The sequence below is a fragment of the Panthera tigris genome, chromosome X, assembly GCF_018350195.1.
Source record: "Panthera tigris isolate Pti1 chromosome X, P.tigris_Pti1_mat1.1, whole genome shotgun sequence".
Lineage (NCBI taxonomy): Eukaryota > Metazoa > Chordata > Mammalia > Carnivora > Felidae > Panthera > Panthera tigris.
Window position 1 is genome coordinate 38,563,780 of NC_056677.1, and position 24,395 is coordinate 38,588,174.

General features: G+C 44.0%; 2 protein-coding genes across 2 annotated transcripts in view; one reads left to right on the top strand and one right to left on the bottom strand.

Moving 5' to 3' along the window:
* Positions 1-24,395, bottom strand: part of EFHC2 (EF-hand domain containing 2) — a 198,046-nt gene that overhangs the window by 134,416 nt on the left and 39,235 nt on the right. The gene's annotated exons all lie outside the window — the stretch shown is intronic.
* LOC122235544 (putative deoxyribonuclease TATDN2) lies at positions 4,888-8,139 on the top strand. The gene has a single exon (XM_042975302.1). The coding sequence runs from the start codon at positions 5,647-5,649 to the stop codon at positions 7,471-7,473; it is 1,827 nt and encodes a 608-aa protein (XP_042831236.1). The 5' UTR covers positions 4,888-5,646; the 3' UTR covers positions 7,474-8,139.

Sequence of the window (24,395 nt, forward strand, 5' to 3'; positions counted from 1 at the left end):
CTAATTCACAAAAAATTCTAATAAATTGAAAACACATAAATTATACAAGTTCCAGTCATTAATCACAAAGCAATACAACTAGAAATATTATGTAACTATAAACAAAAATTCTCACTAATAATTATTGTATTGTAATTAAAAGTAAACTTGAAAATACAAAACATGAGTATAGAATTAAAGATGTACAAACCTGTAAAATTTTGGTAAAGCGATAATCTTGGGTGAATTACTGGATTTAGATTACTACCTCAGAGAATTTAGAGTTAAAGAGGGCTTACTCGGTTCATTGTTCTAACTCAGCTATCCTCAGGCTTGGCTCTGCTGAAGGAAAGAAGGAAGGAAGGAAGGAAGGAAGGAAGGAAGGAAGGAAGGAAGGGGAAGAGAGGAAGAGAAAGAGAAAGAAAAGAGAAAGAAAGGGAAAGAAGGAGGGAGGGAGGGAGGAAGAATGAAAGAATGAAAGAGACAAAGAAAGGAGAAAAAAGGAAGAAGAAAAGGAAAAGAAAAGGAAGAAAACAAAGCCCAGGCCCAATGAATCAGAATCACGTGGGGTGTTGGGTCGGGGGGAGCACTTGGGTGGCTCAGTCAGGCGTCCGACTTCAGTTCAGGTCATGATCCCCTAGTTCATGAGTTCGAGCCTGACTTCAGGCTCTGCACTGACAGCTCAGAGCCTGGGGCCTGCTTCACATTTTGTCTCCTTCTCTCTCTGTCCCTCCCTCTCCCCAGCTTGTGCTCTTTCTCTCTGTCTCTCAAAAATAAATAAAAACGCTTAAAAAAACTTAAAAGGGGTTCCTGGGTGGCTCAGTATGTTAAATGTCCTACTTCAGCTCAGGTCATGATCTCCCAGTTCGTGAGTTCCAGCCCTGCCTTGGGCTCTGCGCTGACAGCTCGGGGCCTAAAGCCTGCTTCAGATTCTGTGTCACCCTCTCTCTCTGCCCCTCCCCCCCTCCCCAAATGCATAAGCATTAAAAAGAAAAAAAAATTTTTTAAAAAGAATCATGGGGGCAGGTAATGATGAGAACAAAGGCAAAAGAAAGGTAGATAAAATTAAATTTCTTTACAATTTGCAGCCTGCGGACAAATACAGGCAGAGCAACATTCCTCAAGGAACTCACCGAGGCCTTGATGTTAATGCTTTGCTAGAGGCAAAAAGCAACCTTAACTTAACAATAGCCAGACCTCCAGGATGCGGTTAAGTCTTCTATACGTAGGAAAAGCCTTTGGGAAACTTCCTTTATCTCTGCCCCTCCCCACTTAAAAAAGTATATAATCAATTGTTCCTCCCTATCCCAGTGCAGATCTTCCGGACTAAGGGTCCTGTCCCGGGGCTTTCATAAAAACACCTTTTTGCACATAAAACGTCTCAAGAAGTCTTTCCTGCCGGCTCACTCGCCACCCACATCACATCAGGTAAGAGGGGCGTTCGTATTTTTTCTTAAAGCTCTCCCAAGTAATTCTGAAATGTAGCCAAGAGTTTTGACTCAGTGAGCAATAAGTTGAGCAAAAATTTCTGAAAGTGGAAAAATCTGTCATAAGGAAAACAAGTAGAAAGCAAAAAGGATAAAAGCATAAATAGGAGAATTTGAAAGGAGAAAAACAACCGTAATAAACAAATCCAAGACTTTCTTTAATACACAGGTAAGAGTCTAGCAAAGATAATCAAGAAAGTATGAAGTCAGAAGTGAGTTACCGCAGGACACAGAAATGTAATAAATTGCAAGACATAAATAATCTTCACATAATAAATCATGCAAGCTTTGACGAAAACAAATTTTAAAACCACAATTAAATAAGTGATTTTTGTAATAACTGTGAATTATCAAACTACAATGAATAAACTAATAACCGAGTAAGCAGTGGAAAAAATTACCCAAGAACTGTCTCTAAAAAGGCTCCGATGGGGATGATTTACTACCGGCTTCTTTCAAACTTTCACGGGCGAGAAAACTGCCACATTATGGAGCTCGCTCCGATACCAAAAAAAGATGGAAAGCCACGAAGTGAATTCTAATGCCTGATAGACATAACGTTAAAAAGTAAACTATGGAGCCCTAGTCCTCCTCCCCAGCCCCCGGAGAATCCCCTGCAGAGCCTTTTAAATTCCTGATGCTTGGGCCACATCCACACCAACACACGTATGAAATCAGAACCTTAGAGTGGACCCAAGCATCACTGATTTTTAAAGCTCCCCGGGGTGACTGGAGTGTGCAAGCCAAGGTTGAGAACCGCCTCAGACAATTTCACGATTTGAGATTTAAAATACAAGCCAACAATTCAATAGCCTGTAACCATCATATGCCCACCTGCACAAAAGGCAGCATTCTCCTCACAGATGCAAAGACGTTGACAAATACGTAATGATCTCATGCTGTTTCCAACCATATACATTTGTATTTATTTATTTTTTTAATGTTTATTTTTAAGAGAGACAGAGAGAGAGCGTGAGCAGGGGAGGGGCAGAGAGAGAGGGAGACACAGAATCCGAAGCAGGCTCGGATCCGAGCTGTTAGCACAGAGCCCGACACGGGGCTCGAACCCACTGTTGCGAGATCACGACCAGAGCCAAAATCAAGACGCTTGACGGACTGAGCCACCCAGGCGCCCCATAACTATTGTCTTTATTGTCATTACTGTCAAAGAGACAATGCTTTGAAGAAAGAAGACTGCCCTCTGATGAATCCTGCTATCTTTATCCAGCTAGAAATTAGTCAAAATGGGGGCAGGTCCGGGTGCTATTATTATTTCAATTATTACTCTTACTGCTTACAATTTATAACCGACCGAGTCACCCAGGCCCCCCCTTTACCACATACACCTTAAAATCCAAGAGTAATTCCTTAATAAGATTGAAAAGCATCTGCTCTAAAACAACAGCCTAAATATCCAGCACTATAGTTAAGTAAACCATGCATCTACTACAAGCAGGAACAGAACAAAATTGCCCCTCCTGGCAATGTTATTGAATACTGTTTTGAGGAGTTCTGGGCAACGTAAGAAGGTATGAAATAAAAATATTCACAAGAAAGAGACAAAAAAGTATTACAGGCTGATACAATAATGGCATAAGCAAAAGCTGAGAAACTATAAAGAAAGGATTTCAGTATAACCACAACTGAATCAAAACTATTCTCACGTACTAGCAATAACCAGCTGAAAATATAGTGGGAGGGAATAGTTATGTTCACAATAGAATAAAAAATAACCAAACACTTAAAAATAGTTGTCATGAAAACTCTGGGACCCAGATGAAACTCTAAAAACACTTGCTAGAAAATACAGGCGAACTTGACTAACAGGTGGGGCACATTCTGGGTAAGCAGACTGAAATAACATAGTTCAAGTTCACTGGTGCTTTGGAAGAATTTGAAAAAAAAATAATTCTATGTCCACCTGATGAAATAAACAAGTCTGCCTATTAAAGAAAATAATAAAAATTAAAGGTAATGTAGGGGACCTAACCCTCCCAGATTTTATACATTACTATAATACAATGCTTCAATTATCAAAATAGTGTACCACCACAGTGGTAAGAAACAGAATGATAGGTGAAAAACAAAAAATGGTCTGGAAATACACTCTATTGCATGTAGAAATTTAAAACGTGAAGAGACAGTCACATATCAGTAAGTAAAAAAAGTACTAACTTGGAATAGCGTCAAGGTACATCCCAACCTGAAACAAATGATAACCCAAAATATATACCAGACGGGTTATCAGCTTAAATATAACAAATCAACACCCTTTACCCATCCCCCAAATATATGTGTGTGTGTCAAAGCCTTGAAAGGGAGGATGACCGTTCTAGGCTTAGGAGAAAAAAGAAAATTATGAAAGAAAAAAACCAGAACTTGACCATAAAAACACAAGTGATCACTTCAACGGACTAAAATGTAAATAAAAAAACATACTAAGCGAAAAACTCTAATAGGAGTTTAATTTATAAAGATATGTTTTAATTAACTTTTAAAAGACCCTTTAAGAAGAAACGAAAAGAGAGCTTCAAGTTTACCAGAGGGTCACTACATAAAAGAAGAATGTTTCTGCTAAGAAATCGTCAGCCAAGAGCGGATTAAAAATCACAGGCAGTGGTTTTCTTTCTCCTATTAAATGGACCTGGTGGGATTTTTCATCACAGATGGGATTTTAAACTACTACTATGCTTCTAGGACAATGGGGTGCTATGAGGAGCCATGTTTAAATTCCTATACTTCTCAGGAACTCCATTTCTGGGCATGTAGCCCAAAGAAACAAACCAAAATATGGAGAAACATATGTGCAGAGATGTTCTTTGCAACGGGTTGTTTTTTTTTTTTTTTTAATAGAAAAAAAAAAAAAACTAGCCCGAGGGAACGTAAAAAATTAACAGAAAGGGAAGGGTTCGGTAAATTATGGCACATCTATGTACTCTGTGGAATATTACGAAGGCACTAGTATGAAGTTTTCAAAAATTATACAGCAGGAAGGAAAATACTTCAGATACGCAGAAACGTTGAGCGGAAAAAAAACACAGAACTGAAAATGGTAACATACCATAATTACGACTATGCTTTTTTAAAGCACGTATACTTAAACATGTTTTAAAAACTAGGTTTTTCCGAAAAGAACGTCGGGGGTGGGGGAGGGGAAACAAACAGCAAGCCATGGTGGTAGTTCCTGCGGAACCCTAGCTGGGCAGCAAGGCGGAAGAGTCAACTGGGGACGGGGGACAACTTACACAAGGCGGTGCTGGAAGACCGGCGGCTTGTTGGGGGAGGAGTGATGAGTACTTCCGGGGGCCAAGGCGAGTGGGAGGGGCCTCGTTGGGGGGGTGAGTACTTCCGGGGGCCAAGGCTAGTGGGTGGGGGGAGCCTTGTCGGGGGGGGGGTGAGTGCTTCCGGTGGCCGAGGCTACTGGATGCGGAGAGCCTTCGCGTCTGCTCCGGTGCTGGGTTCGAACCTAGCCACACCTTTGGCGGCCTGGACCTCTGGGCCCCGGGCCCGGCTCAGACATACCTCTGTGTGGTCCCTGGAGCCCCTCGCAGTCTTTTCGAGGGTTTTGACATCTCGCGCTCCAAACCTAAAAGAAGAGCTCTATGACCCCGGAAGCGCTTCTACACCCACGCCCGGAAATAGCGAAAAAGAAAGTGCGCAGTAATCTCGGAAGCGCGCCACGCGGCTCCAACGCCACGCGGGGCTTTGCAAAAGCTGCGGTTGTCGCCATTTTGCCACGGTGCCTTGGAATCCAAAGCCATCGCGGAACTTGGTCCTCCCTGAACACGGAAAACTGTGACGGGTTGCTGAAACAATCGGGCAAGGCCCCAAAGAGGCCAGAGCGGCACTCAGGTAGGGCCCCCCCGGTACATGCAGAGGCCCCTGGGAGCCCGCTGACGTGTCCCCTCCAGCCGGCCACCTCATAACGACGCCTCACGTTCCGGAGAGGCCAGCGCCCCGCAAGTGCCTGAGAACACAAAAAAAGGACTTGCGGCGCCTTTGAGTTGCGGTCTTCCCCGGAGCGCGTCCTGCCAGGGAAATTCCTCCCCACCGTGCCGCCATTGCCGGTGCGGGTGCAGCCTTTAAAGACTGATTGCAGGGAGCGTTCGGGGCTCCTTTGGTTGGCGGAATCCCCTTAGCCCCAACCCATCGGCACGCTGTTAAACCCCTTCTGGGAGAAATGGCTTCTCTAGAGGATGCCCGCCGCCTTGGGGGTAAGACCGCTATCCAGAGCTCCTCAGACTCTGAACCTGCAGCCAGAGCTGAGGGACAACACAGGGAGGCCGCGGAATCAAACAAGGTCAAGGGAAAGAGTGCTACGTTGCACGACCCGACCTCTTCTTCCAATTACATGAAGGCTCTCCAGGGCATCCTGGGAAAGTTCATACCAAAAGGACAGCCCTCCCGGGGTGCAAAACCGAGCACAAGCGAGCATCCCGACCCCAGGGGAGAAACCGCCAGGGTTGTCACCTTCTCTGCTCCTGGGGAAATGCAAGCGTTGGCCCCAGCGGTTAGAGAGAAGGAGAAGATGCTGATAGAGGTCAGCAGTTCTGGTGACAGGAAAGTGATCATCAGTCCTCCGGAGAAACCCAGCAAGAAGTCCCCAGACAACCAGATGGTGGTCGTTTTCGAAAAGGGCTCCCCAGGCCTCCAGTATCTAGACAGACGTAACTCTTATCCAGAATCCCAGCAGTACAAAGAAAGGGATACGGTGACCGAGCGCCCCTCTCCGGCCAGTCACTTGTCTGTGGATGAGCTGGCTGCAATGGGACTCTCTCAGAGGCCAGTCTCCCTGGGTGTCGCCAGAGTCCTGCAGCCTTCATCCTTCGCCGCTAACCTGGTCATGTACGGGCCTCCCGTGTACATGGGTCCTCCGCTCGACTACGCCGGCTACCGCAGCAACATCCTCCAGGCTTCCCACTACGCCTCCGTGGGCAACAGCAGCAACGTCCCCCAGGCCGTGAAGAACTGGGGAGGCTTCGGCGGTTACGCCCCCACGTCAGAAGTGCACTTGCCCAACTGGCCCCGAGACTGGAAGCCGTCAGGAGAAGATCCGGCCCTGAATTTTCACTTGGTTCGTTTCCCCAGAAGCTCAGCGGCGAGCCAGGAGAGGATGACCGTCCAGGCGGGGATACCGTCACATTCTTGTGCAGGCTGTGCAGCTGGTTCCCCCCCAGGGAGCCACTGGAAGGGAAGCCTGGGTTTCATCGACACCCACTGTCACTTGGACTTGCTCTTCTCCAAGATGTCTTTCCAAGGGTCCTTTAAGAAGTTCACGGAAACGTATAGCCAGTCCTTCCCTAAGGAATTTCAGGGCTGCATCTCTGATTTCTGCGATCCTCGCACACTGAAGGATGGCATGTGGGAAGATCTTCTGAAGGAGGATCTGGTCTGGGGGGCCTTTGGCTGTCACCCCCATTTCGCACGTTACTACGACGAGACTCAGGAGAGAAACATCCTGCAGGCCTTACGACACCCCAGGGCCGTGGCGCTTGGAGAAGTGGGTTTGGATTACTCGTACAAGTGCACCACCCCTGTCCAGCAGCAGCAGAAGGTATTTGAGAGGCAGCTGCAGCTGGCCGTGTCCCTGAACAAGCCCTTGGTGATCCACTGCCGGGAGGCTGACCAAGACCTGCTGGCCATCATGAAACGATACGTGCCTCCTGACTACAAGATCCATAGGCACTGCTTCACTGGCAGTTACCTGCTCGTTGAGCCCCTCTTGAAGTACTTCCCTAACATGTCTGTGGGTTTCACAGCCGTCCTGACTTACTCTTCGGCCTGGGAGACCCGGGATGCCCTGACGCATATCCCACTGGACAGAATCGTCGTGGAAACGGATGCTCCCTATTTCCTGCCTCGGGGGGTTCCCAAAAGCCTTTGCCAGTATGCCCACCCGGGCCTGGCCCTGTACACGGTTCGAGAGATCGCCAGAATCAAAGGTCAGCCGCTCACCCAAATCTTGGCCGCCTTGCGTGAGAACACCAACTACATCTACAATATTTAAGCAAGGAGGGAGTGGTCAGGCGTCTTCCAGAAAAGGGAGACCAGCGGCCTGACAGCACAGACTTGATGTGAACTCTGCCTGCGTCTCGAGGTCAAGACGTGTTCCAGAAGCCCACTAGGACAGCAAAAAAAAGACCGCGGTGGGCTGTTTTCTTCAAAACCTCTTCGTAAGACTTCTCCTTGTGACTGGTAGGATGGGGTGCAGAATGGCAGGATGGGTAGGGGGAACCACCCTCGATGTGGTTTACCAGGGTTTTTCCTCCTGGCCAAATTGTGCCAGGACGGACAGTAAGAAAAGAAAGCGTTCCATAGGGTACAAGTTGGCTAAATCCAGCTGCCTGTTCTCTGCATCCTGGGGCTTTGAGTGGTTGCTGCATAAAGTCACCCTCCTACCTGTCTTTAAAAAACACAGAACAAACAAAAAAGGAATGTGGGAGTTTCAAAGGGAGCCCGGTGATTTGTTCTATGGGTTCCCAAAATGTAGTTGTTGTTCTAGGAATTCTCTAACCTGTACGGTTTGTCGTTAAATTCATCACTCAGTGACTGCGACTTGCAGTCTCTTGTTTCTAAAGATAAGCCAATACTAGCATTTCATCTCAAAGGCCATGGATTTAGGTAAAAATTAGCCCATGAATAGGCAGAACGGGCTGGGGGGCGGGGGGGGCGGCGGGCTCTCCGTGGAGGCACTTCGAGCGACGGGAGCCAGGTCAGTTGAATCTTGGAACAGCGCCGAGATGAGTTTTGCATCTGAACTGAACTCGCAAAGCTTGTGTGATTCCAAATCTCTTCACGGAACCAGTATATTAATAGCAACTGCTATTCAGATTGCTCTGACTGTTAACAAGGCCCAACTGTATACCACTTAGAAATACTGTTCTCCTGGAGGACAGAAACAGAGGAGCTTTAGCTTCCCGCTTGGCAAACAGCCGTCCTCCCGGAGAAATTTGCAGGAACTCCCATTTTAGGAAAATATTGGAGTTCTGAAACTTAGTTCTGCCAGCCAAAACACACACCTAAATCCAAGAGTCCCATTATCGGATGAGAAGGGCCATTTTACTTTATTTTTTTTAATGTTTGTTTATTTTTGAGTGCGAGCAAGTTGGGGAGGGGCAGAGGGAGAGGGAGAGAGAGAGAGTCCCAAACGGTCCCAAGTCAGCACAGAGCCCGATGTGGGGCTTCCAACTCCACATCCCGTGATACCGTGACCTGAGCTGGAATCAAGAGTCGGATGTTTAACAGACGGAGCCACCCAGGCACCCCAAGGAGTGCCATCCGTTTTAAAGACGGAAAATTTCTTTTATTCTCACAAACCGACTTGATGAAAACGGGCCCAGCGTTCGCTAGACTTCTCTGGGTTCCTGTGTGTCCTTTTATCTGGATCCTGAAAAATCCGCTGGCTCCCCCTCTGGTTCTCGGCTCAAAAGTCTCCTCCACAGGGAAGCCCTCCCTGACCACCAAATACATAATGCTCCCCTCACCTGGGAGGAAAAAACTCCCTGGCTTACTGTTTGGCTTTCATCATACCACTTGGCACAGGCTGGATTGTGTTGTTAGTCTGCCTGTGCGATCATTGGTTCTCCTCCCCACTAGGTTTAGAAGCTTGCCATTCTTCATCACGCCCGATGAACGCACACCTTGTACATACACCCTTTGTTAGAACAGTATCTGGAACAGTGCAGGCCCTCAGCAAAGATTTAACATGGGAGTTACTGTCTCCCTGGATGGGATAAGTGACGTCACTGACACCTGGGAGTTAAGTGACAGTATTTTGTGCAGGGGGGGGGGGCGGGGGACAGATAGTAGGGAGAGCACAGAGAAATAAACCACCATCTCTAGCATGCCCTTTAAAAGGCGAGGCAAAAGAATTGACGGGCAGCGATACTCTGTTTCCACGTCCTCCGGAGTAAGAGACTATTAAATAGAGAGGGTCGAACCCTGCCAGGACCCTGATAGTTCGTGTTTCTGTAAATAACCCTGAATGTATCATAGATTTTTCTTTTCCCTCTTTGCTGCGGATCCAGTTTTTTTTTTTTTTTTGAGAAGAAGGAAGCGGAAGTGTAAGAAAGCTGTTAAGAGCTTTACTTTTCTTTAGGAGAACAAAAGAAGTCCAGTGTCAAAGGTGCAAGTTGATTATCTTTTCAAGACCGAAAAGCCTTCCAACACGAAGCCAGTGTTTTGAGGCAAGGCTTTTTTTGTTCCCCCATTTAATGCACACTGTAAAGAGACACGGCACAGAGTGTGTCCCTCAACCCACAGGAGCCCTGAGCTTTTTATAAAGGGTTGCAGAAAAGAAGGTTCCATGGACACACATCTTGGGGGAAATACTGAGTTATAACAAAGTTCCACACTTTTACTTTGGGGATCTCACATGTCCTTTGATATGCTGATGTGAGCCACACGTCCCCAAGAGGGTGTTTCTCAAGGTTACCTCTAGATTAGTTTGATTCATTCGAGATAACAGTTCAGCAAGCTCAAGTTCTTTGGGACCGCAAGCGTGGGAAACACCTCAGTCACACTCTTCGCTGTTGCGGTCCCCTTACCACATCGTGTACTTCTCTGTGCTCCTCACACCCTTTTTCATTGCCCTTTCTAGCTGCCTAAGATCCATGGAGAACAAAACACAAAATGTCATTGATCCGGTCCTAGCAAGGTGAAATTACCAAGTGGGCATTTCAAAAATGGGTGTGAATGAACAATTGCATTTGTAAGTACACGTTGCACAAAAGAGAGAGAAAATATATATACACACAACAATTAATTTTCCTCTCCAAAAAAGAAGTATCTCCTTTTTATACGGAGAAAATACTTTTCTTATCTGTTCCTCTCCCTCTGCATTTTTATGGCAAATGCATAGACTATGCTCTGCAGTGTTTCTAACACGCGGGAGAGCGCCTTGCCATAGTTCAGCTTTATTTCTTCAGGAATGGGAGTGGACAGTGTGGTTTTTTTCTGAGTGCAGTACATCCAAAGTGGCCTAAATAAAAAAATCACAATCTTCCTTCACTTATTGCATAAATGTGGTAAAGAACACCTCATCTATTCATGCTACTGGGTAAAAATAAGACGAAACCTTGTGATCCAGATGTACAAAATTTTGGAGCACTCTGTAAATAGCTTTCTGGTGATCGATATTCCATTGAGCCTCAAAGAATGATTGGAATTCATACGTTTGCATGGCACTTCAAAATTGGTGTTTCCTCGCACATTCTAGAGGCTTCAGAGAGCCACGGGAGCAACCGGTGATCTAGAAATTCAATTTGCCGTTAGTGGTCCCTGGGCCATCGGTCAGCTCAGAGTCACAGGGCCTCTCGGGCCCATTAACGGGCTCCCTGAACCTTGGCATGTGTCTTAATGCATGTCAATATCTTGTTTCTGTTCAATTTTAGAAAGGCCCTCCTTCCACCTTTAAAGCTCAGAAGGAACAAACTGCCCACTTGGTCTTGGGAGATGGGGGTGGGGAGGGTCTGTTTTTCCAGTTGGTCTGTATTCGTATCTGACTTCCAAATTAGTACCCAATGATAGAACTTTTGAAACCACTACGGAGCATGAAGTGGGGTAAAATAGTTAGAGACGGTCACTTAAACACGCGGAGTGTTCTCCGCTTTTCTCTGATATTACCATTCTTATTGGCCAATTGCTTGAGTCAGTTTTGCTAATTAACATCTACCAGGGTATTCACTTCACCTCCTAATTGGCATAAGCTAGACCTTTCACTCGCTCCAAATTTGTGATTGAAATACATTATTTGGTGTATCTTCGTTTGCTATCCCGAGCAAACAAGCTAGAAGTTTGTTGATTCTGTTGTTTGTTTTAAAGAATCAGCTCTTAGAGTTTTTATTCGTATCTATTCTGTGTACTGATTTATAAAATCCTGCTTTTGAAGTTTATGAAGTTTTTGCCTTCAGCTCTCAGATGATCTGTTTTATTTTGCTTTTCTTAATGCCTTAAGGTAAATGCTCAGTTTAGTTTTAATTTGGGGGAGGGGAGGGAAAGGACAAGGTATTTGATAGCATAAATTTGCCTGTAATGGTAACTCTGCATTATATCTGTAGGAGTTTCTATTTTCATGAAGTTTACTTTCCTACTCTAAAAATTAATACATATTACAAAAACATGAACAGAAAGAAGTACATGGTATTTCTACTACCTAGAACCTACTGTTTTGTTACGGTTTTCCCTTTAAGGTAATTGTGATCAACAGGGCTATGTAAAATTATTTTATTTTATTTTATTTTATTTTTATTTTATTTTATTTTATTTTTTTATAACCTAGATAGAAACACAAAGTATGCATGTTTTTTAAGCAAAGCTAAAGAACAAACGAGTACAGGTCCTAGAGAAAGAGGATATAAAGCTTTTTTTTTTCTTTTCCTTTTGACTGACTTTATTTTACTGTATTATTATTTTTAATTTTTAAAGAATTTTCAGTTGAAGTATTAACTCCAAAAGTTAACGGTCTGCGTAAAGTCGCAAAAATAGAGAAATGCATGTATAGCCCTATCTTGTATTGGGATTCATTTCATTATTGTTATTACTTTATCTTCCAATAAACACTTAAAATGGTTACATAAAGCTTCGAACTTTATATTTTATAATTATATGGTTTTTTTCCATTGCTCATCACAAATCCTTTTATTTCATGACTTCCCAATGGTTAAACTGTTTAATTTGTTTTACAGTTGGCTAGAGTGCATCTTCCAGCAACTTCCTCAGGAAAAGTATGGGAATGGCATATTTATGAGAAATTACATACCTGAGAACATCTTTCTGCTACTTTCACTAATGAGTAATACCTCGGCTGGGTCTGGAATTTCTGGGTCATAAACATTTTCCCCTAAAATATAGCTATTCCTTTGTTGTCTTCTGGTATATTAATCTTGCAGAAAATTCTGAGGTCAACTTCTTTGGGGATTTAACTACTTTCTCTGGTCAGGATTCTTGGTAATTTGCCTTATCCTTGAAAGTAACAGAAAACTTGCCCCAATATATCAAATTATTCGTCCCTTTTTTATTTTCTCTGGTACATGGTAAACATTCAGTCCTCAGATCTGTGTCTTTTTATAGTCGAGAAGGTCGGGTTGGTTTTTGTTATTTCTTACGGTATGCTTAATTGATTTGGCTGCTTTTAATCTAGCTTCTAATTCTTTAGGAACAATTGTCTGTATCTGTCTGGCCTTTCATTATCGATCTCGGTGCTTTTTTTTTTCTTTCTTTTTAAGATTTTATCTTTAAGTAATCTCTCTGTCCAACGTGGTGCTTGAACTCGAGACCCCGTTCTTGGTCCTCTTACAGCCGACCCTCTACTCTGCATTTTGGGAGAGTTTCTCAGGTTTCCCTTTTCCATCATTCATCTCATTTTCAACAGGCGCCACTGTTTTCTTCACTACATATAATGCATTTCTGACTTTCCTCACATTTCTTCCTTCCTCAGCGAGCTCCCGTTGCCTTTCTGCCCAGAGTCTCGGTCAGTAGTGTTTTAAATGTATTCCCCTTGCTCTATTTTCTCCCTCCAGCTTTCACTTCACAGCGTTTGCTTTAACTGCTTACTTTGTTCTGTGACTTCTTTGCACTCCATCGAAAGCACAAAGCAAACTGTTATCAAAAGTGTGCATTTTCCTACAGAAAATATTTTTCTTCCTCTGCCTCTTAAATACTATGTTCTCCATTTATGTTGCAGTCTTTCAGGAACTTCATTGGCTTTCTTTGTTCAGTCTTGAACAAAGAACAGTCTATCCAGGCTGGTGTTTACCCCAAAATACGGTGGGTAGGTTCCCTTTCCCTTCCTTCACCAGCCATTCGAATGTTTTGATTCTTCCTCCCACTGGGAGGCTAGGTGATAGAAATTCACGTACAGCATGTTAAGGGAAGTATGGAGGGAGGTGGGGCCATGGATGGTTCCCTAGGGGGAAAAAAACCTCAAAATTTTCCATACATAAAAAAAAATTCCATACATTTTCCAAATTGACCTGACCTCTACTCCAGGCACAGAACTTACGCAGCCAGTCCTTCATGTACCCTGCCTGTCACAACAGAGAAATGCCCTAATGCGAGGCCTGCTTTTCTTTCAGGGCAGCTATTCCCGGGCCTTCTAGTGACACTCGTAAGCCATCAACAGCCGTGAAAGTAAGGCAAGTGGAAGCCCCCACAGATTGTCCTAACCGCCCTCTCCCCCCCCCCAAACTCAATTCTCATCACTTTTTTAGGGAGTAAAAATATGATCCCATCTGCACTACAGCTAGGAGAGATTCGTCTGTGTTTTCGGCATGAAGATGGACCTTCTCCCTGCCCTCTGACACTAATAACGTTTCTCCAGATTTTAAAATTCTGCAGTCATTTTAATTGGGATTGCGAAGGTGAAGAGGTTCATCTAAATATCAGTGCTCAAGTTAGAATTTCACTCCAAATACCCATTTTTTTCTCACTTTTTTTTTTGATAAATTTATGTTCCTATGGATACTGTGTCTAAATAGGCATAGCTTATTTTAAGAAAATTCAACTTATACAGATCTGAATCTCATTTGGCTTGTTGAACATAAGAGATGGTCAGTAAAGGTAAGTGGAATGAATGGATGACAAAACCCGCAAAATACAGAGAGATGACTTCCAAGTAATTTTTTATTACAAAAATATTATCATAAATCTATTTATAATCTGTGCTCCAATTTTCCACGACTAAACCTACTGTTTAAGATGAAAGAAACACCTATACAGACAGCATAAGCATTCATCAAGTTTATGTTTACTTGTCTGCTGCCTCTTAAGACCTGATTTTATGATGCATAAAAGGGGGGGGGGGGGAGATGGAGAATGCTAGAACATTCTTCCTGTAGCTTTATCACCAATTACCCATATAACTGGTGCAAACCACTGAAACTCTTCATTTGCTGGTTAACCTTGCAGCAAAAAAATTAGAAAATCAACACTTGCTAACCACAGGCCAGTGCAGCACTATTTAAAGGACTAAGAAAATTATGTATATATAACAGAGCTTTGGAGAGAAAATGAATGTATAAAAATACTGAATAATATATAAATCGGTGTAGGATGCAAAGCTGGAAGCTTAAGAATACTGTCAAAACCACATCTAAAATAATCTTTTCACATCCTTATTGAATCTATTGAGCAAGGCAATGAAAAAACACTTGATATTACTAAGAGGAAAGCCTCAGACCCACTGCTTAAACTCAGACTTCCTGGAAAAATAATTAGAACTAGAAAAAGGGATCACCTCATCCAACAGAAACCACGTTGCTAATCATGGCATTTTGTAAACTGAATAGCGACAACAGAATACTGAAATATTTGATACAAAAGATAAAGGGAAAATCTTTGGTAAAAAAAATACATATATATGAAATTTATCAAATACATCAAGTGTGTGTATATATACTGTGTGTGTGTGTATATATATATATATACACACACATACATATACATACATATATATATATATATATATATATATATATATATACACATACATACATATATGTATCTCCCCGAGGAATTAATACCAGAACCAAAGCAGACACACTCCTTCATGCCATCATTTGGAGATATGTACTTTAAAAAGGCTGGATTTTCTACCTGAAAGACTCAGAAGAAAGATGCTTTGATAAGAGGACTTTCATGTTCTCTTCCAATCAAAATAATCCATTCTATATTTCTAATAATTACCCAATAAACCGGACTCCCCAGTACACTGGATCCTCCTGCTGGTTTCAAAGTAGGTTACTTACTTCCCACAAGGGCACTGGCAGCTGAGACCACAAAACGGATACTCAATACGGAAAGGCTCGTTGATCAAAAGCAAAGGGACACCAGACCAACCCAGTTACAAAGCACCTGCCAAATTCAAAGCTGTGTGTGAAGGGTACGACACGCAAGACAATCCCTCCAGGTACAAGGACTGTACCGTCAGGCAAGGGAGATCAGACTATACGCAAGTAACTCCAGAACGGCGTATGGTGCCTCCAAATAATTATAATGCCCTGGATAGAGAGCTAAAGATCCCATCGTATTTTTAAAAATCCACTCGGCATACATTGCTGAGTGCCTGCTATGGGCCGAGTGCCACGCTAGACTCTTGAGATTCGAAGATAAATGAAAATAGCCAACACTGATCACATAGTTAAAATGGATCAGACAACACGTAAAGGGCTTTTACACCCTACCTCGTTCACATCTCCCAACACATCTACAAAGTAGGTGTTATGGTGATTGCTGTTGTATAAAAATCAAGGTTTAGGACATGAAGTGACCGAAGGTCTCAAGGTAAGAGAATGGGGCACTGGGATTAGAACGGCAACTGCCTAGCTTCGGAGGCCACCGGTGAACCATGGTCTCCCAAACTGCCCCCGAAACTCCGCCACGCTCCAGCTCGGTGGAGGACACAGAGAAGCGTAATCGGGCTATTCTAACAGGAGTCTGAAAACGCTCTAGTAGGAGGGGGATACGCCAAGATACCTGAGAGCGTCAAGAAGAAGGCATTACGAAACAAACAAAAGGCATCACAGTGGAGGTGACATCTGAAATGGGTCTTCAGAGTGGAGAGATGGAGGGTGAGCTGCACACACGGACAAGTGGGGAAGGGCATTCTCTGCAGAGGGAACAGCATGTGCGAAGCGTACGTGGGGCCTTGCGAGTCATTCTGTGTGGCAGAACGCCGAGTGGGAAAGGGAGAGCAGAGAAGATTTAGCAAAAGCACAAGAGCCAAAAGATCAGTGGTCCCTGGGTCACGCAAAGTTAAAGTTAGGTCAAAGGACTGTAAACATTTTTTTTTTTTTTTTTAAGTTTATTTATTTTGAGAGAGCGAGCACACACGTGCGAGAGAGGGAGAGAGAATCCCCAGCAGACTCTGTGCTGTCAGGATAGAGCCTTGACGCAGGGCTCGATCTCATGAACCATGAGATCATGACCTGAGCCAAAACCAAGAGTCAGATGCTTAACTGACTGAGCCACCCAGGCGCCCCTGGAAACATTTTAGAAAGTTAACTGTTATGGCAGCGTGGGCAGTTGAGAAAGAGGATCGGATTGAAGGCAGGGATGTCACTGAAGAGGCTGCTCTCCAGGTGACAGACAGGAACTAGGATAGCAGTGGTGGCCTTGGACAGGGGGCTGATGGCAGGAGGATTTGAGAAGGAGATGGGACCTAGGTCAACAGTGACGGAGTGTAATGGTGGCTCTCTTATTTGCTTGAACATAAACAAAAACATAGAATATAGTGAGTTAACATTTAGACGTAACTCAAATAATAAGCCAAGTGTGAACCAGTCACAGCACGGTAGTATGTTCAAAGAAAAGGCCGGGCAAGGGACGCCTGGGTGGCTCGGTCGGTTGAGCGTCCAACTTCGGCTCAGGTCATGATCTCACAGTTTGAGAGTTTGAGCCCCGCGTCGGGCTCTGTGCTGACAGCTCGGAGCCTGGAGGCTGCTTTAGATTCTGTGTCTCCCTCTCTGCCCCTCCCCTGCTTGTACTCTCTCTCTCTCTCTCAAAAATAAAATAAACATTAAAAAAAAAAAAAGGGCTGGGCAACCACTAGCAACAGAAGAGTCTGTCTCTATCATAGAACTTGGAAGAAACTCTAAAGGTCATCTGATTTATGCTCATCTACACTTCCCCCAAATGCCTTCCCTCTTCATTTTCCATGCTCAAAAGTCTTCCACTTCCTCACCATCAGCTCTATGATTTCTCTTCCTCTCTTCACCCCCTTACTCCAGTCCTTCTCCCTTTCCTACATCCCCTAAAGCCTGAGAATTGAACTGAACAACTGAGAAGAATCCTTAGAGGATGGAGGACGGGGAAAGTGGAATGATCAAAGTTCTGTTCAACAGCAGGATGTAGGGAAAAAAAACTAGAAAGCTGGGAACACACTTTAAGAATATTCTCCCCTGGGGCACCTGGGTGGTTCAGTTGGTTGAGCGTCAGACTTCAGCTCAGGTCATGATCGCACAGTTCATGAGCTCGAGCCCCACATCGGGCTTGCCGCTGTCGGCACAGAACCCGCTTCGGATCCTCTGTCCCCCTCTCTGCCCCTCCCCCACTCATGCTTGCGCCCTCTCTCTCTCTCTCTCTTAAAAATAAACATTAAAAAAAAAGAATATTATCCCCATTATGCATCAGTGAGAACCAAAGTTTCAATTAATAAAGCTGACTATAAAAGTCAACGACCAGAATTGAAAATACAGGGTTTTTTTTTTTAAGTTTATTTATTTATTTGAGAGTGAGACCGCAAGCAGGGGAGGGGCAGAGACAGAGGGAGAGAGAGAGGACCCCAAGCAGGCTCCACACTGTCACTGCAGAGCCTGATGAGGGGCTCGATCCTATGAACTGTGAGATCGTGACCTGTGCCAAAGTCGGAGGCTTACCCCACTGAGCCACCCAGGTGCCCCCAGTTTTGTTTTTGACACTCAAACACAAACGCAAAAATAAATGATCTGAAATACCAGATGAAATCAAATCAACAAGTACAACCACAGAGAAAGACAGTAACACACGCTCAAAACAGGTTTCCAATTTTAAGCTAAAAAGGAAGAGAACGAGTAGACCACAAAGGAAGTAAAGGGCGTACGTGAAGTTTCTAGAACCTAGATGGTGATGGCGTAAAATCTTGGAATGCAAGATCAGAATAGTCGGGATGTAAACACAGTTGTCAAAGTCTATTACTGACTGCTATTAGTTCCGAATGATGGAAAAGTAAAATAATAACACAGGTTATTATTTAGCACCTTTCCTCCTAAAAGGCCATTAGGTGAGAATCCACTAAAACAGAGTAGACATTATAAAATCTCTTGTTTAAGGGATAGAAGACTCGTTGAAAGTATCCTCATACCCATAGCATAAATGGAACGGTAGGAAACAAGTGGAAGGAACAACGTACCAGCAGCTTAATGGTTACGGTTTATTTTTTTTTTTAATTTTTTTTTAACGTTTATTTATTTTTGAGACAGAGAGAGACAGAGCATGAACGGGGGAGGGGCAGAGAGAGAGGGAGACACAGAATCGGAAGCAGGCTCCAGGCTCTGACCCATCAGCCCAGAGCCCGACGCGGGGCTCGAACTCACAGACCGCGAGATTGTGACCTGAGCTGAAGTCGGACGCTTAACCAACTGCGCCACCCAGGCGCCCCAACGGTTTAGAAGTCACTTGTCTCACTGGCGGCACGTCCAAACTTACTCTTCCGGAACATGGCAGAATTTGTGCCAAAGAAGAATGCCAGAACCCTGCAGCACAGGTGATGGCTGGCACAGACCCGGTTTATGCCTCCCTTCCCCTAGGAACACCACCCTCTCTACCCCATGTAAGAAAATAAGCCAAATATTGGCAAAGGAGGAGACTTATTTTTTTTGTGACTATCTACTAGCAGCGGGGCACTTGCCACACACTGTCCATCTGATGCCCACAGCAACTCTAAGGCGGGGGGGGGGGTCTATTATTCATCTTGGACAGATAAGGGAATTGAGACCAAGGGAAGTCAAAAACATAGCCAAGAAGATGGGGCGCCTGGGTGGCTCGGTCGGTTGGGCGGCCGACTTCGGTTCAGGTCATGATCTCGCGGTCCGTGAGTTCGAGCCCCGCGTCGGGCTCTGTGCTGGCAGCTCAGAGCCTGGAGCCTGCTTCAGATTCTGTGTCTCCCTCTCTCTGACCCTCCCCCGTTCATGCTCTGTCTCTCTCTGTCTCAAAAATAAATAAACGTTAAAAAAAAATTAAAAAAAAAAACAAAAAAACATAGCCAAGAAGAAACAGGCAATAAGTGATAAATCCACATTCTGAACCCACCTGTCTGACCGGAAAGCTACACCAAAGAGCCTCGCACTGGGGGGTGTCGCAGGAGCACCATGTTCCCGAGGGGTACCTGACCCATACACAGAGTTCATTTCAAACAACACTCCATTTGGGGTGACGTACACACCCAGGGTCCAACCCGAGGGGTAAAGGGAAGGGAAAAGACCTGGCATAACAATGCCAACGAGGACCGTGATAGTTATACTCTCCTAAGAGAGGTCATTGGCAACTGCAAGCCCTAAAACAAAGGAAGATAAAAGTAGAGAGAGGGAAGAAAGTTAAATGGGACCCTCACGATGGAAGAGGAATAAAAACGAATGGGGGAGGGGGGACCTGGGTGATTCAGTCAGTTGAACGTCCGACTCTTGATTTTGGCTCAGGTCATCATCCTAGGGTTGTGGCATCGAGCCCTGCATCTGGCTCCGCGCTGAGCAGGGAGCCTGCTTAAGATAAGCTCTCTCTCTCTCTGCCCTTCTCCTGCTCACACTTTCTCGCTCTAAAATTTTTTTTTTAAAATGGGGCACTTGTGGGGCGCCTGGGTGGCTCAGTCGGTTAGGTGTCCGACGTCGGCTCAGGTCATGATCTCGCGGTCCGTGAGTTCGAGCCCCGCGTCGGGCTCTGTGCTGACGGCTCAGAGCCTGGAGCTTATTTCAGATTCTGTGTCTCCCTCTCTCTGACCCTCCCCCATTCATGCTCTGTCTCTCTCTGTCTCAAAAATAAAAAATAAACAGTAAAAAAAATTTTAAAAAAATGGGGCACTTGGGTGGCTCAATTGGTTAAGCATCTGACTTTTGATTTTGGCTCAAGTCATGATCTCACGGTTAGAGTTCGAGCCCTGCATCAGGCTCTGCGCTGACAATGCAGAGGCTGCTTGGGATTCTGTCTGTCTCCCACTCTGTGTGTCCCTCCCTTGCTTGCTCGCTCGCTCTCTGAAAATAAATAAACATTAAAATTAAATTTTTTTTTAAAAAAATGAAAGTGAAGAGAATGAGAATAAAGACAGAAAGTCCTGTAAACGAGAAAAAGAAAGAAAAAAGGTCACAAGAATGGAAGAAGGAGGGATGAAAAGGTTGAGAGAGGGGACAAGAGGAAAGGAAATGGGACATTGAAAAAAAAATAGAGGTAAGCATCTGGCCTCCTTTTGCATAATGTGGCGTTCTGGCTCTCCCTGCCCCCCCCCCTCCCCACTTCTGAGGCCCTGGAAACAACCATGCTCCCCCAATTAGTTAAACCTCTGATAAAAGGTTTACGATAATGACATGCGTCCCTGGAGAACTCTCTTTATTAAAAGAACTATTACCACACTAAACAGCACGAGGAATTTCATAGGAAGAATGAGAATTTAAATGGAAGAGAATAATTAAAATAAATAGAAGGATATGGACAATTCTAATGCTTTAAAATGTTTAAAAAACCTCTGAAGGGGCTTAGGAGAGTAATTTATTTGAAAATAGAAGACTGGCGTGTTTAAAAATAAAGGGCCATCAATCCAGAGAACGAGAAATGATTACACAAACACTCAGAGAGCGCCACAGTAGATTATGACATGAATTGGCTGCACTTTGTTTACATATGAAATACTTTCAAAGCTGTGCCTCAAATCTTAAGTCACAAACAGTGACTGAGACTCCAAGGAGGGCACAATGGAAGGCTCCCATTTATATGAACAGACAAAACTAGGGGTGCCTGGGTGGCTCAGTGGGTTAAGCGTCTGACTCCAGCTCAGGTCGTGATCGTACAGGTTGTGAGTTTAAGTCCTGCAGCGGGCTCTTCTGCTTCCCTCGCTCTCTCAAAAAGAAATAAAAACTTTTTTTTTTTTTTTAAAGGGGATTTTTCTAAAACAAGAAAAAAAAAAAAAAAGAAAAGAAGAGACAAAACTAATCTATGGTGATGGAAGTCTAAGCAATGGATGAAGGGCTGAATGGAAGGGGGCACGAGGGAACTTCCTAAAGCGGTACAGAAGCTCCATACGGTGTCCGAGGGGATGGTTACACAGATCCCGGTATTTGTCACAACTCCTGGATCTTAATGCTTAAAATGGGCACGTTTTATCACAGACAAAATTATTCCTCCCTCGGCGAAGTTGATTTTAAGAAATTAAAGTTGACTACCCTGAAGCCTCAAGCCACAAAATCCGAAAGAAATACAGTTATCCCATATCCTGATTGTGGTGGTTGTTACACAGATCTATCCATATGGTAAAACTTCAGAGAACTATAAACTAGGAAGAAAATAGGTGTGCATGTAAAAATTGGTGTAATTCATATAAGGTCCACGGGTTTAGTATTTTACCAATGTCAATTCCCTGGTTTTGATAATGTACTATGGTTATAGAAGCTGTTATCGTTGGGAAAAGAGAACAGAAAAACTCCCTTGTATCATTTTTGTCATTTCTGGTAAGTCAAGAATTATTTCAAAAATAATTTCTTGGGGCGCCTGGGTGGCTCAGTCGGTTGAGCGGCCGACTTCGGCTCAGGTCATGATCTCGCAGTCCGTGAGTTCGAGCCCCGTGTCGGGCTCTGTGCTGACAGCTCGGGCTCTGTGCTGACAGCTCGGAGCCTGGAGCCTGTTTCAGATTCCGTGTCTCCCTCTCTCTGACCCTCCCCCGTTCATGCTCTGTCTCTCTCTGTCTCAAAAATAAAATAAACGTTAAAAATTAAAAAATAATAATAATAATAATAATAATTTCTTAAAAAAAGAACACAGATTGGGGCGCCTGGGTGGCTCAGTCGGTTAAGTGTCAGACTCCTGCTCAGGTCGTGATCTCGCGGTTTGTGAGTTTGAGCCCCATGTCGGGCTTTGTGCTGGCAGCTCAGAGCCTGGAGCCTGCTTCGGATTCTGCGTCTCCCTGTTCTCTCTGCCCCTCCCATGCTCATGCTCTTCTCTCTCGATAATAAACATTATAAAATAATTTTTTTTAATAAAATTAAAAAAAAACAGATTATACAGTCAACGTGTTCTACTATAACCCACCATCACGGTTACAAAGGGGTGAACTTACATAGGGCATAATTCTGCAAATACAAAATCGAGGAAGATAAGTTTGTAAATGTTGCCAATAAACCTGCAGTTAGTCTGTATTCAGAGAGAGAAAGTACGTGAACGAACATTACTCAACAGATTTAAAAACTCAGAACAAAATGTTACATCAGCCAAAAATGTAAGTCAACAAACCACACGGCAACTCATTTTGGAGTCATATGAAGTCGCCCGTATGACAAAGACTGTATGTTTAAAAAAAAAAAAACAGAAACAAAACCAAAAACTGGTGTGCACAGAAGACCATCCCACGGCACCTTGATGTTGGACTTCGAACCTCCAGAACAGTGAGGAAATACATCGCTGTGGTTTATGCCACCAAGTCTATGGTATTTTGTTATAGCAGTCCTAGCAAACGAATATATTCAACTATGTAGATCATAACATTTACTTCTTGTGAGGATACAGTTCAGTGACTCTGTAAGTTTATAGAGTTGTGTCATCATCCTCACAATGCGGTTTAGGACATTTCAGTCGCCCTCCTCAAAAGTTCCCCCTCCCGCTGCCAGCCCCCTGCAACTACTGATCTGCTTTCTCGGATATATTTGCCTCTTCTAGCATTTCAGATAGATGGAATCATACAACATAAAGTCTTCTGCGTCTGCTTTCTTTCACTTAGTATGTTTTTGAGGATCATCTATGATGCAATAGGTCTCCGTAGTTTCATTTTATAACTGAAGAGTTTCCACTAAAATGGTTACACCACATTTGGTTTACCTGCTCATCGGTTAATGAACATAGCAGCGATTCCCTGGTTTGGGCTATCACGAGTAATAATGCTATAATCATTCACGTACAAGGTTTTGTCTGTTTCATGAATTGGTTTTTTTGTTTATTTTCGAGAGAGAGCATGAGCACGAATGGGAGAGAAGGGCAGAGGGGGAGAGCGAGAGAGAAAGAGAAAGAGAATTCCAGGCAGGCTCCACGCTCAGCGCAGAGCCTGATGCAGGGGTTCAATCCCACAACCCTGGGATCATGACCTGAGCCGAAATCAAAAGTCGGATGCTTGACCAACTGAGCCACTCAGGTGCCACTAATTATGTTTTAATTTCTCTTAGAAAGATCTGCAGGAGTGGAATTACTGAGTCACGTGGTAAGTATCAGTTTAAGTATTTAAGAAGCTGCCAAACTTTCTTTCAAAATGGCAGTATCATTTTATAGTCCTACCAGGAACATATGGACGCTCCAGTTTCTCCATATCCTTTCCCAACACTTGCTACTGTTGATCTTTTTAAGCCATAAACACTCCATGAAAAATACGATTTTAACTTCGGGCTAATGAGAATAAGCCCTAGGCCTAGTTACTGATAAAAAGTTTAGGCCTGAGGAGATGGTCTTAAAATTTCGTCTAATAAGTAGATTCTTATAAATCATAAATTATTATAAATCATAAATTATTAGCATTCTAGATTTTAGAAAAGAGGGGAAAAAGAACTCTCTCCTCTTTAGTGAGAGAGACATTTAGTCCCAATTTGGGTTTCTGTTTCTGTTACATGTCTTCTGAATTTTAAAAGATTAGAGGAGGGGCGCCTGGGTGGCTCAGTCAGTGTAGCATACAATTTTGGCTCAGGTCATGATCTCGCAGTTTGTGAGTTCAAGCCCCGCGTCGGGCTCTGCCGACAGCTCAGAGCCTGGAGCCTGCTTCAGATTCTGTGTCTCCCTCTCTCTCTGCCCCTCCCCTGCTTGTGCTCTCTCAAAAATAAATAAATGTTAAAAAATAAATTAAAAAAAAAAGATTAGAGGAGCGCCTGGGTGCTCAGTCAGTTAAGCGTCCAACTTCGGCTCAGGTCATGATCTCACAGTTCATGAGTTCGAGCCCCGTGTCGGGCTCCGTGCTGGCAGCTCAGAGCCCGGAGCCTGCTGTGGATTCTGTCTCCCTCTCACTCTGCCCCTCCCCAGCTCATGCTCTCTGTCTCTCAAAAATTAATAAATGTTAAAAAAAAAAAAAAAAAGATCAGAGGAACCCATTTTGTAGGATGAAATTGGTAACTATCACTTTAACATACACTTAAAGAATGGAACTTTGTGTTTTATACTTAATGGTAAATGCAGAATGCATCATTGGGAATTTGGGGCACGATACGTTTGATTCCAGGTGAG

Excerpts from the sequence above, each read along its gene's own strand:
- LOC122235544 (XM_042975302.1), top strand. The coding sequence starts at position 5,647 with ATGGCTTCTCTAGAGGATGCCCGCCGCCTTGGGGGTAAGACCGCTATC.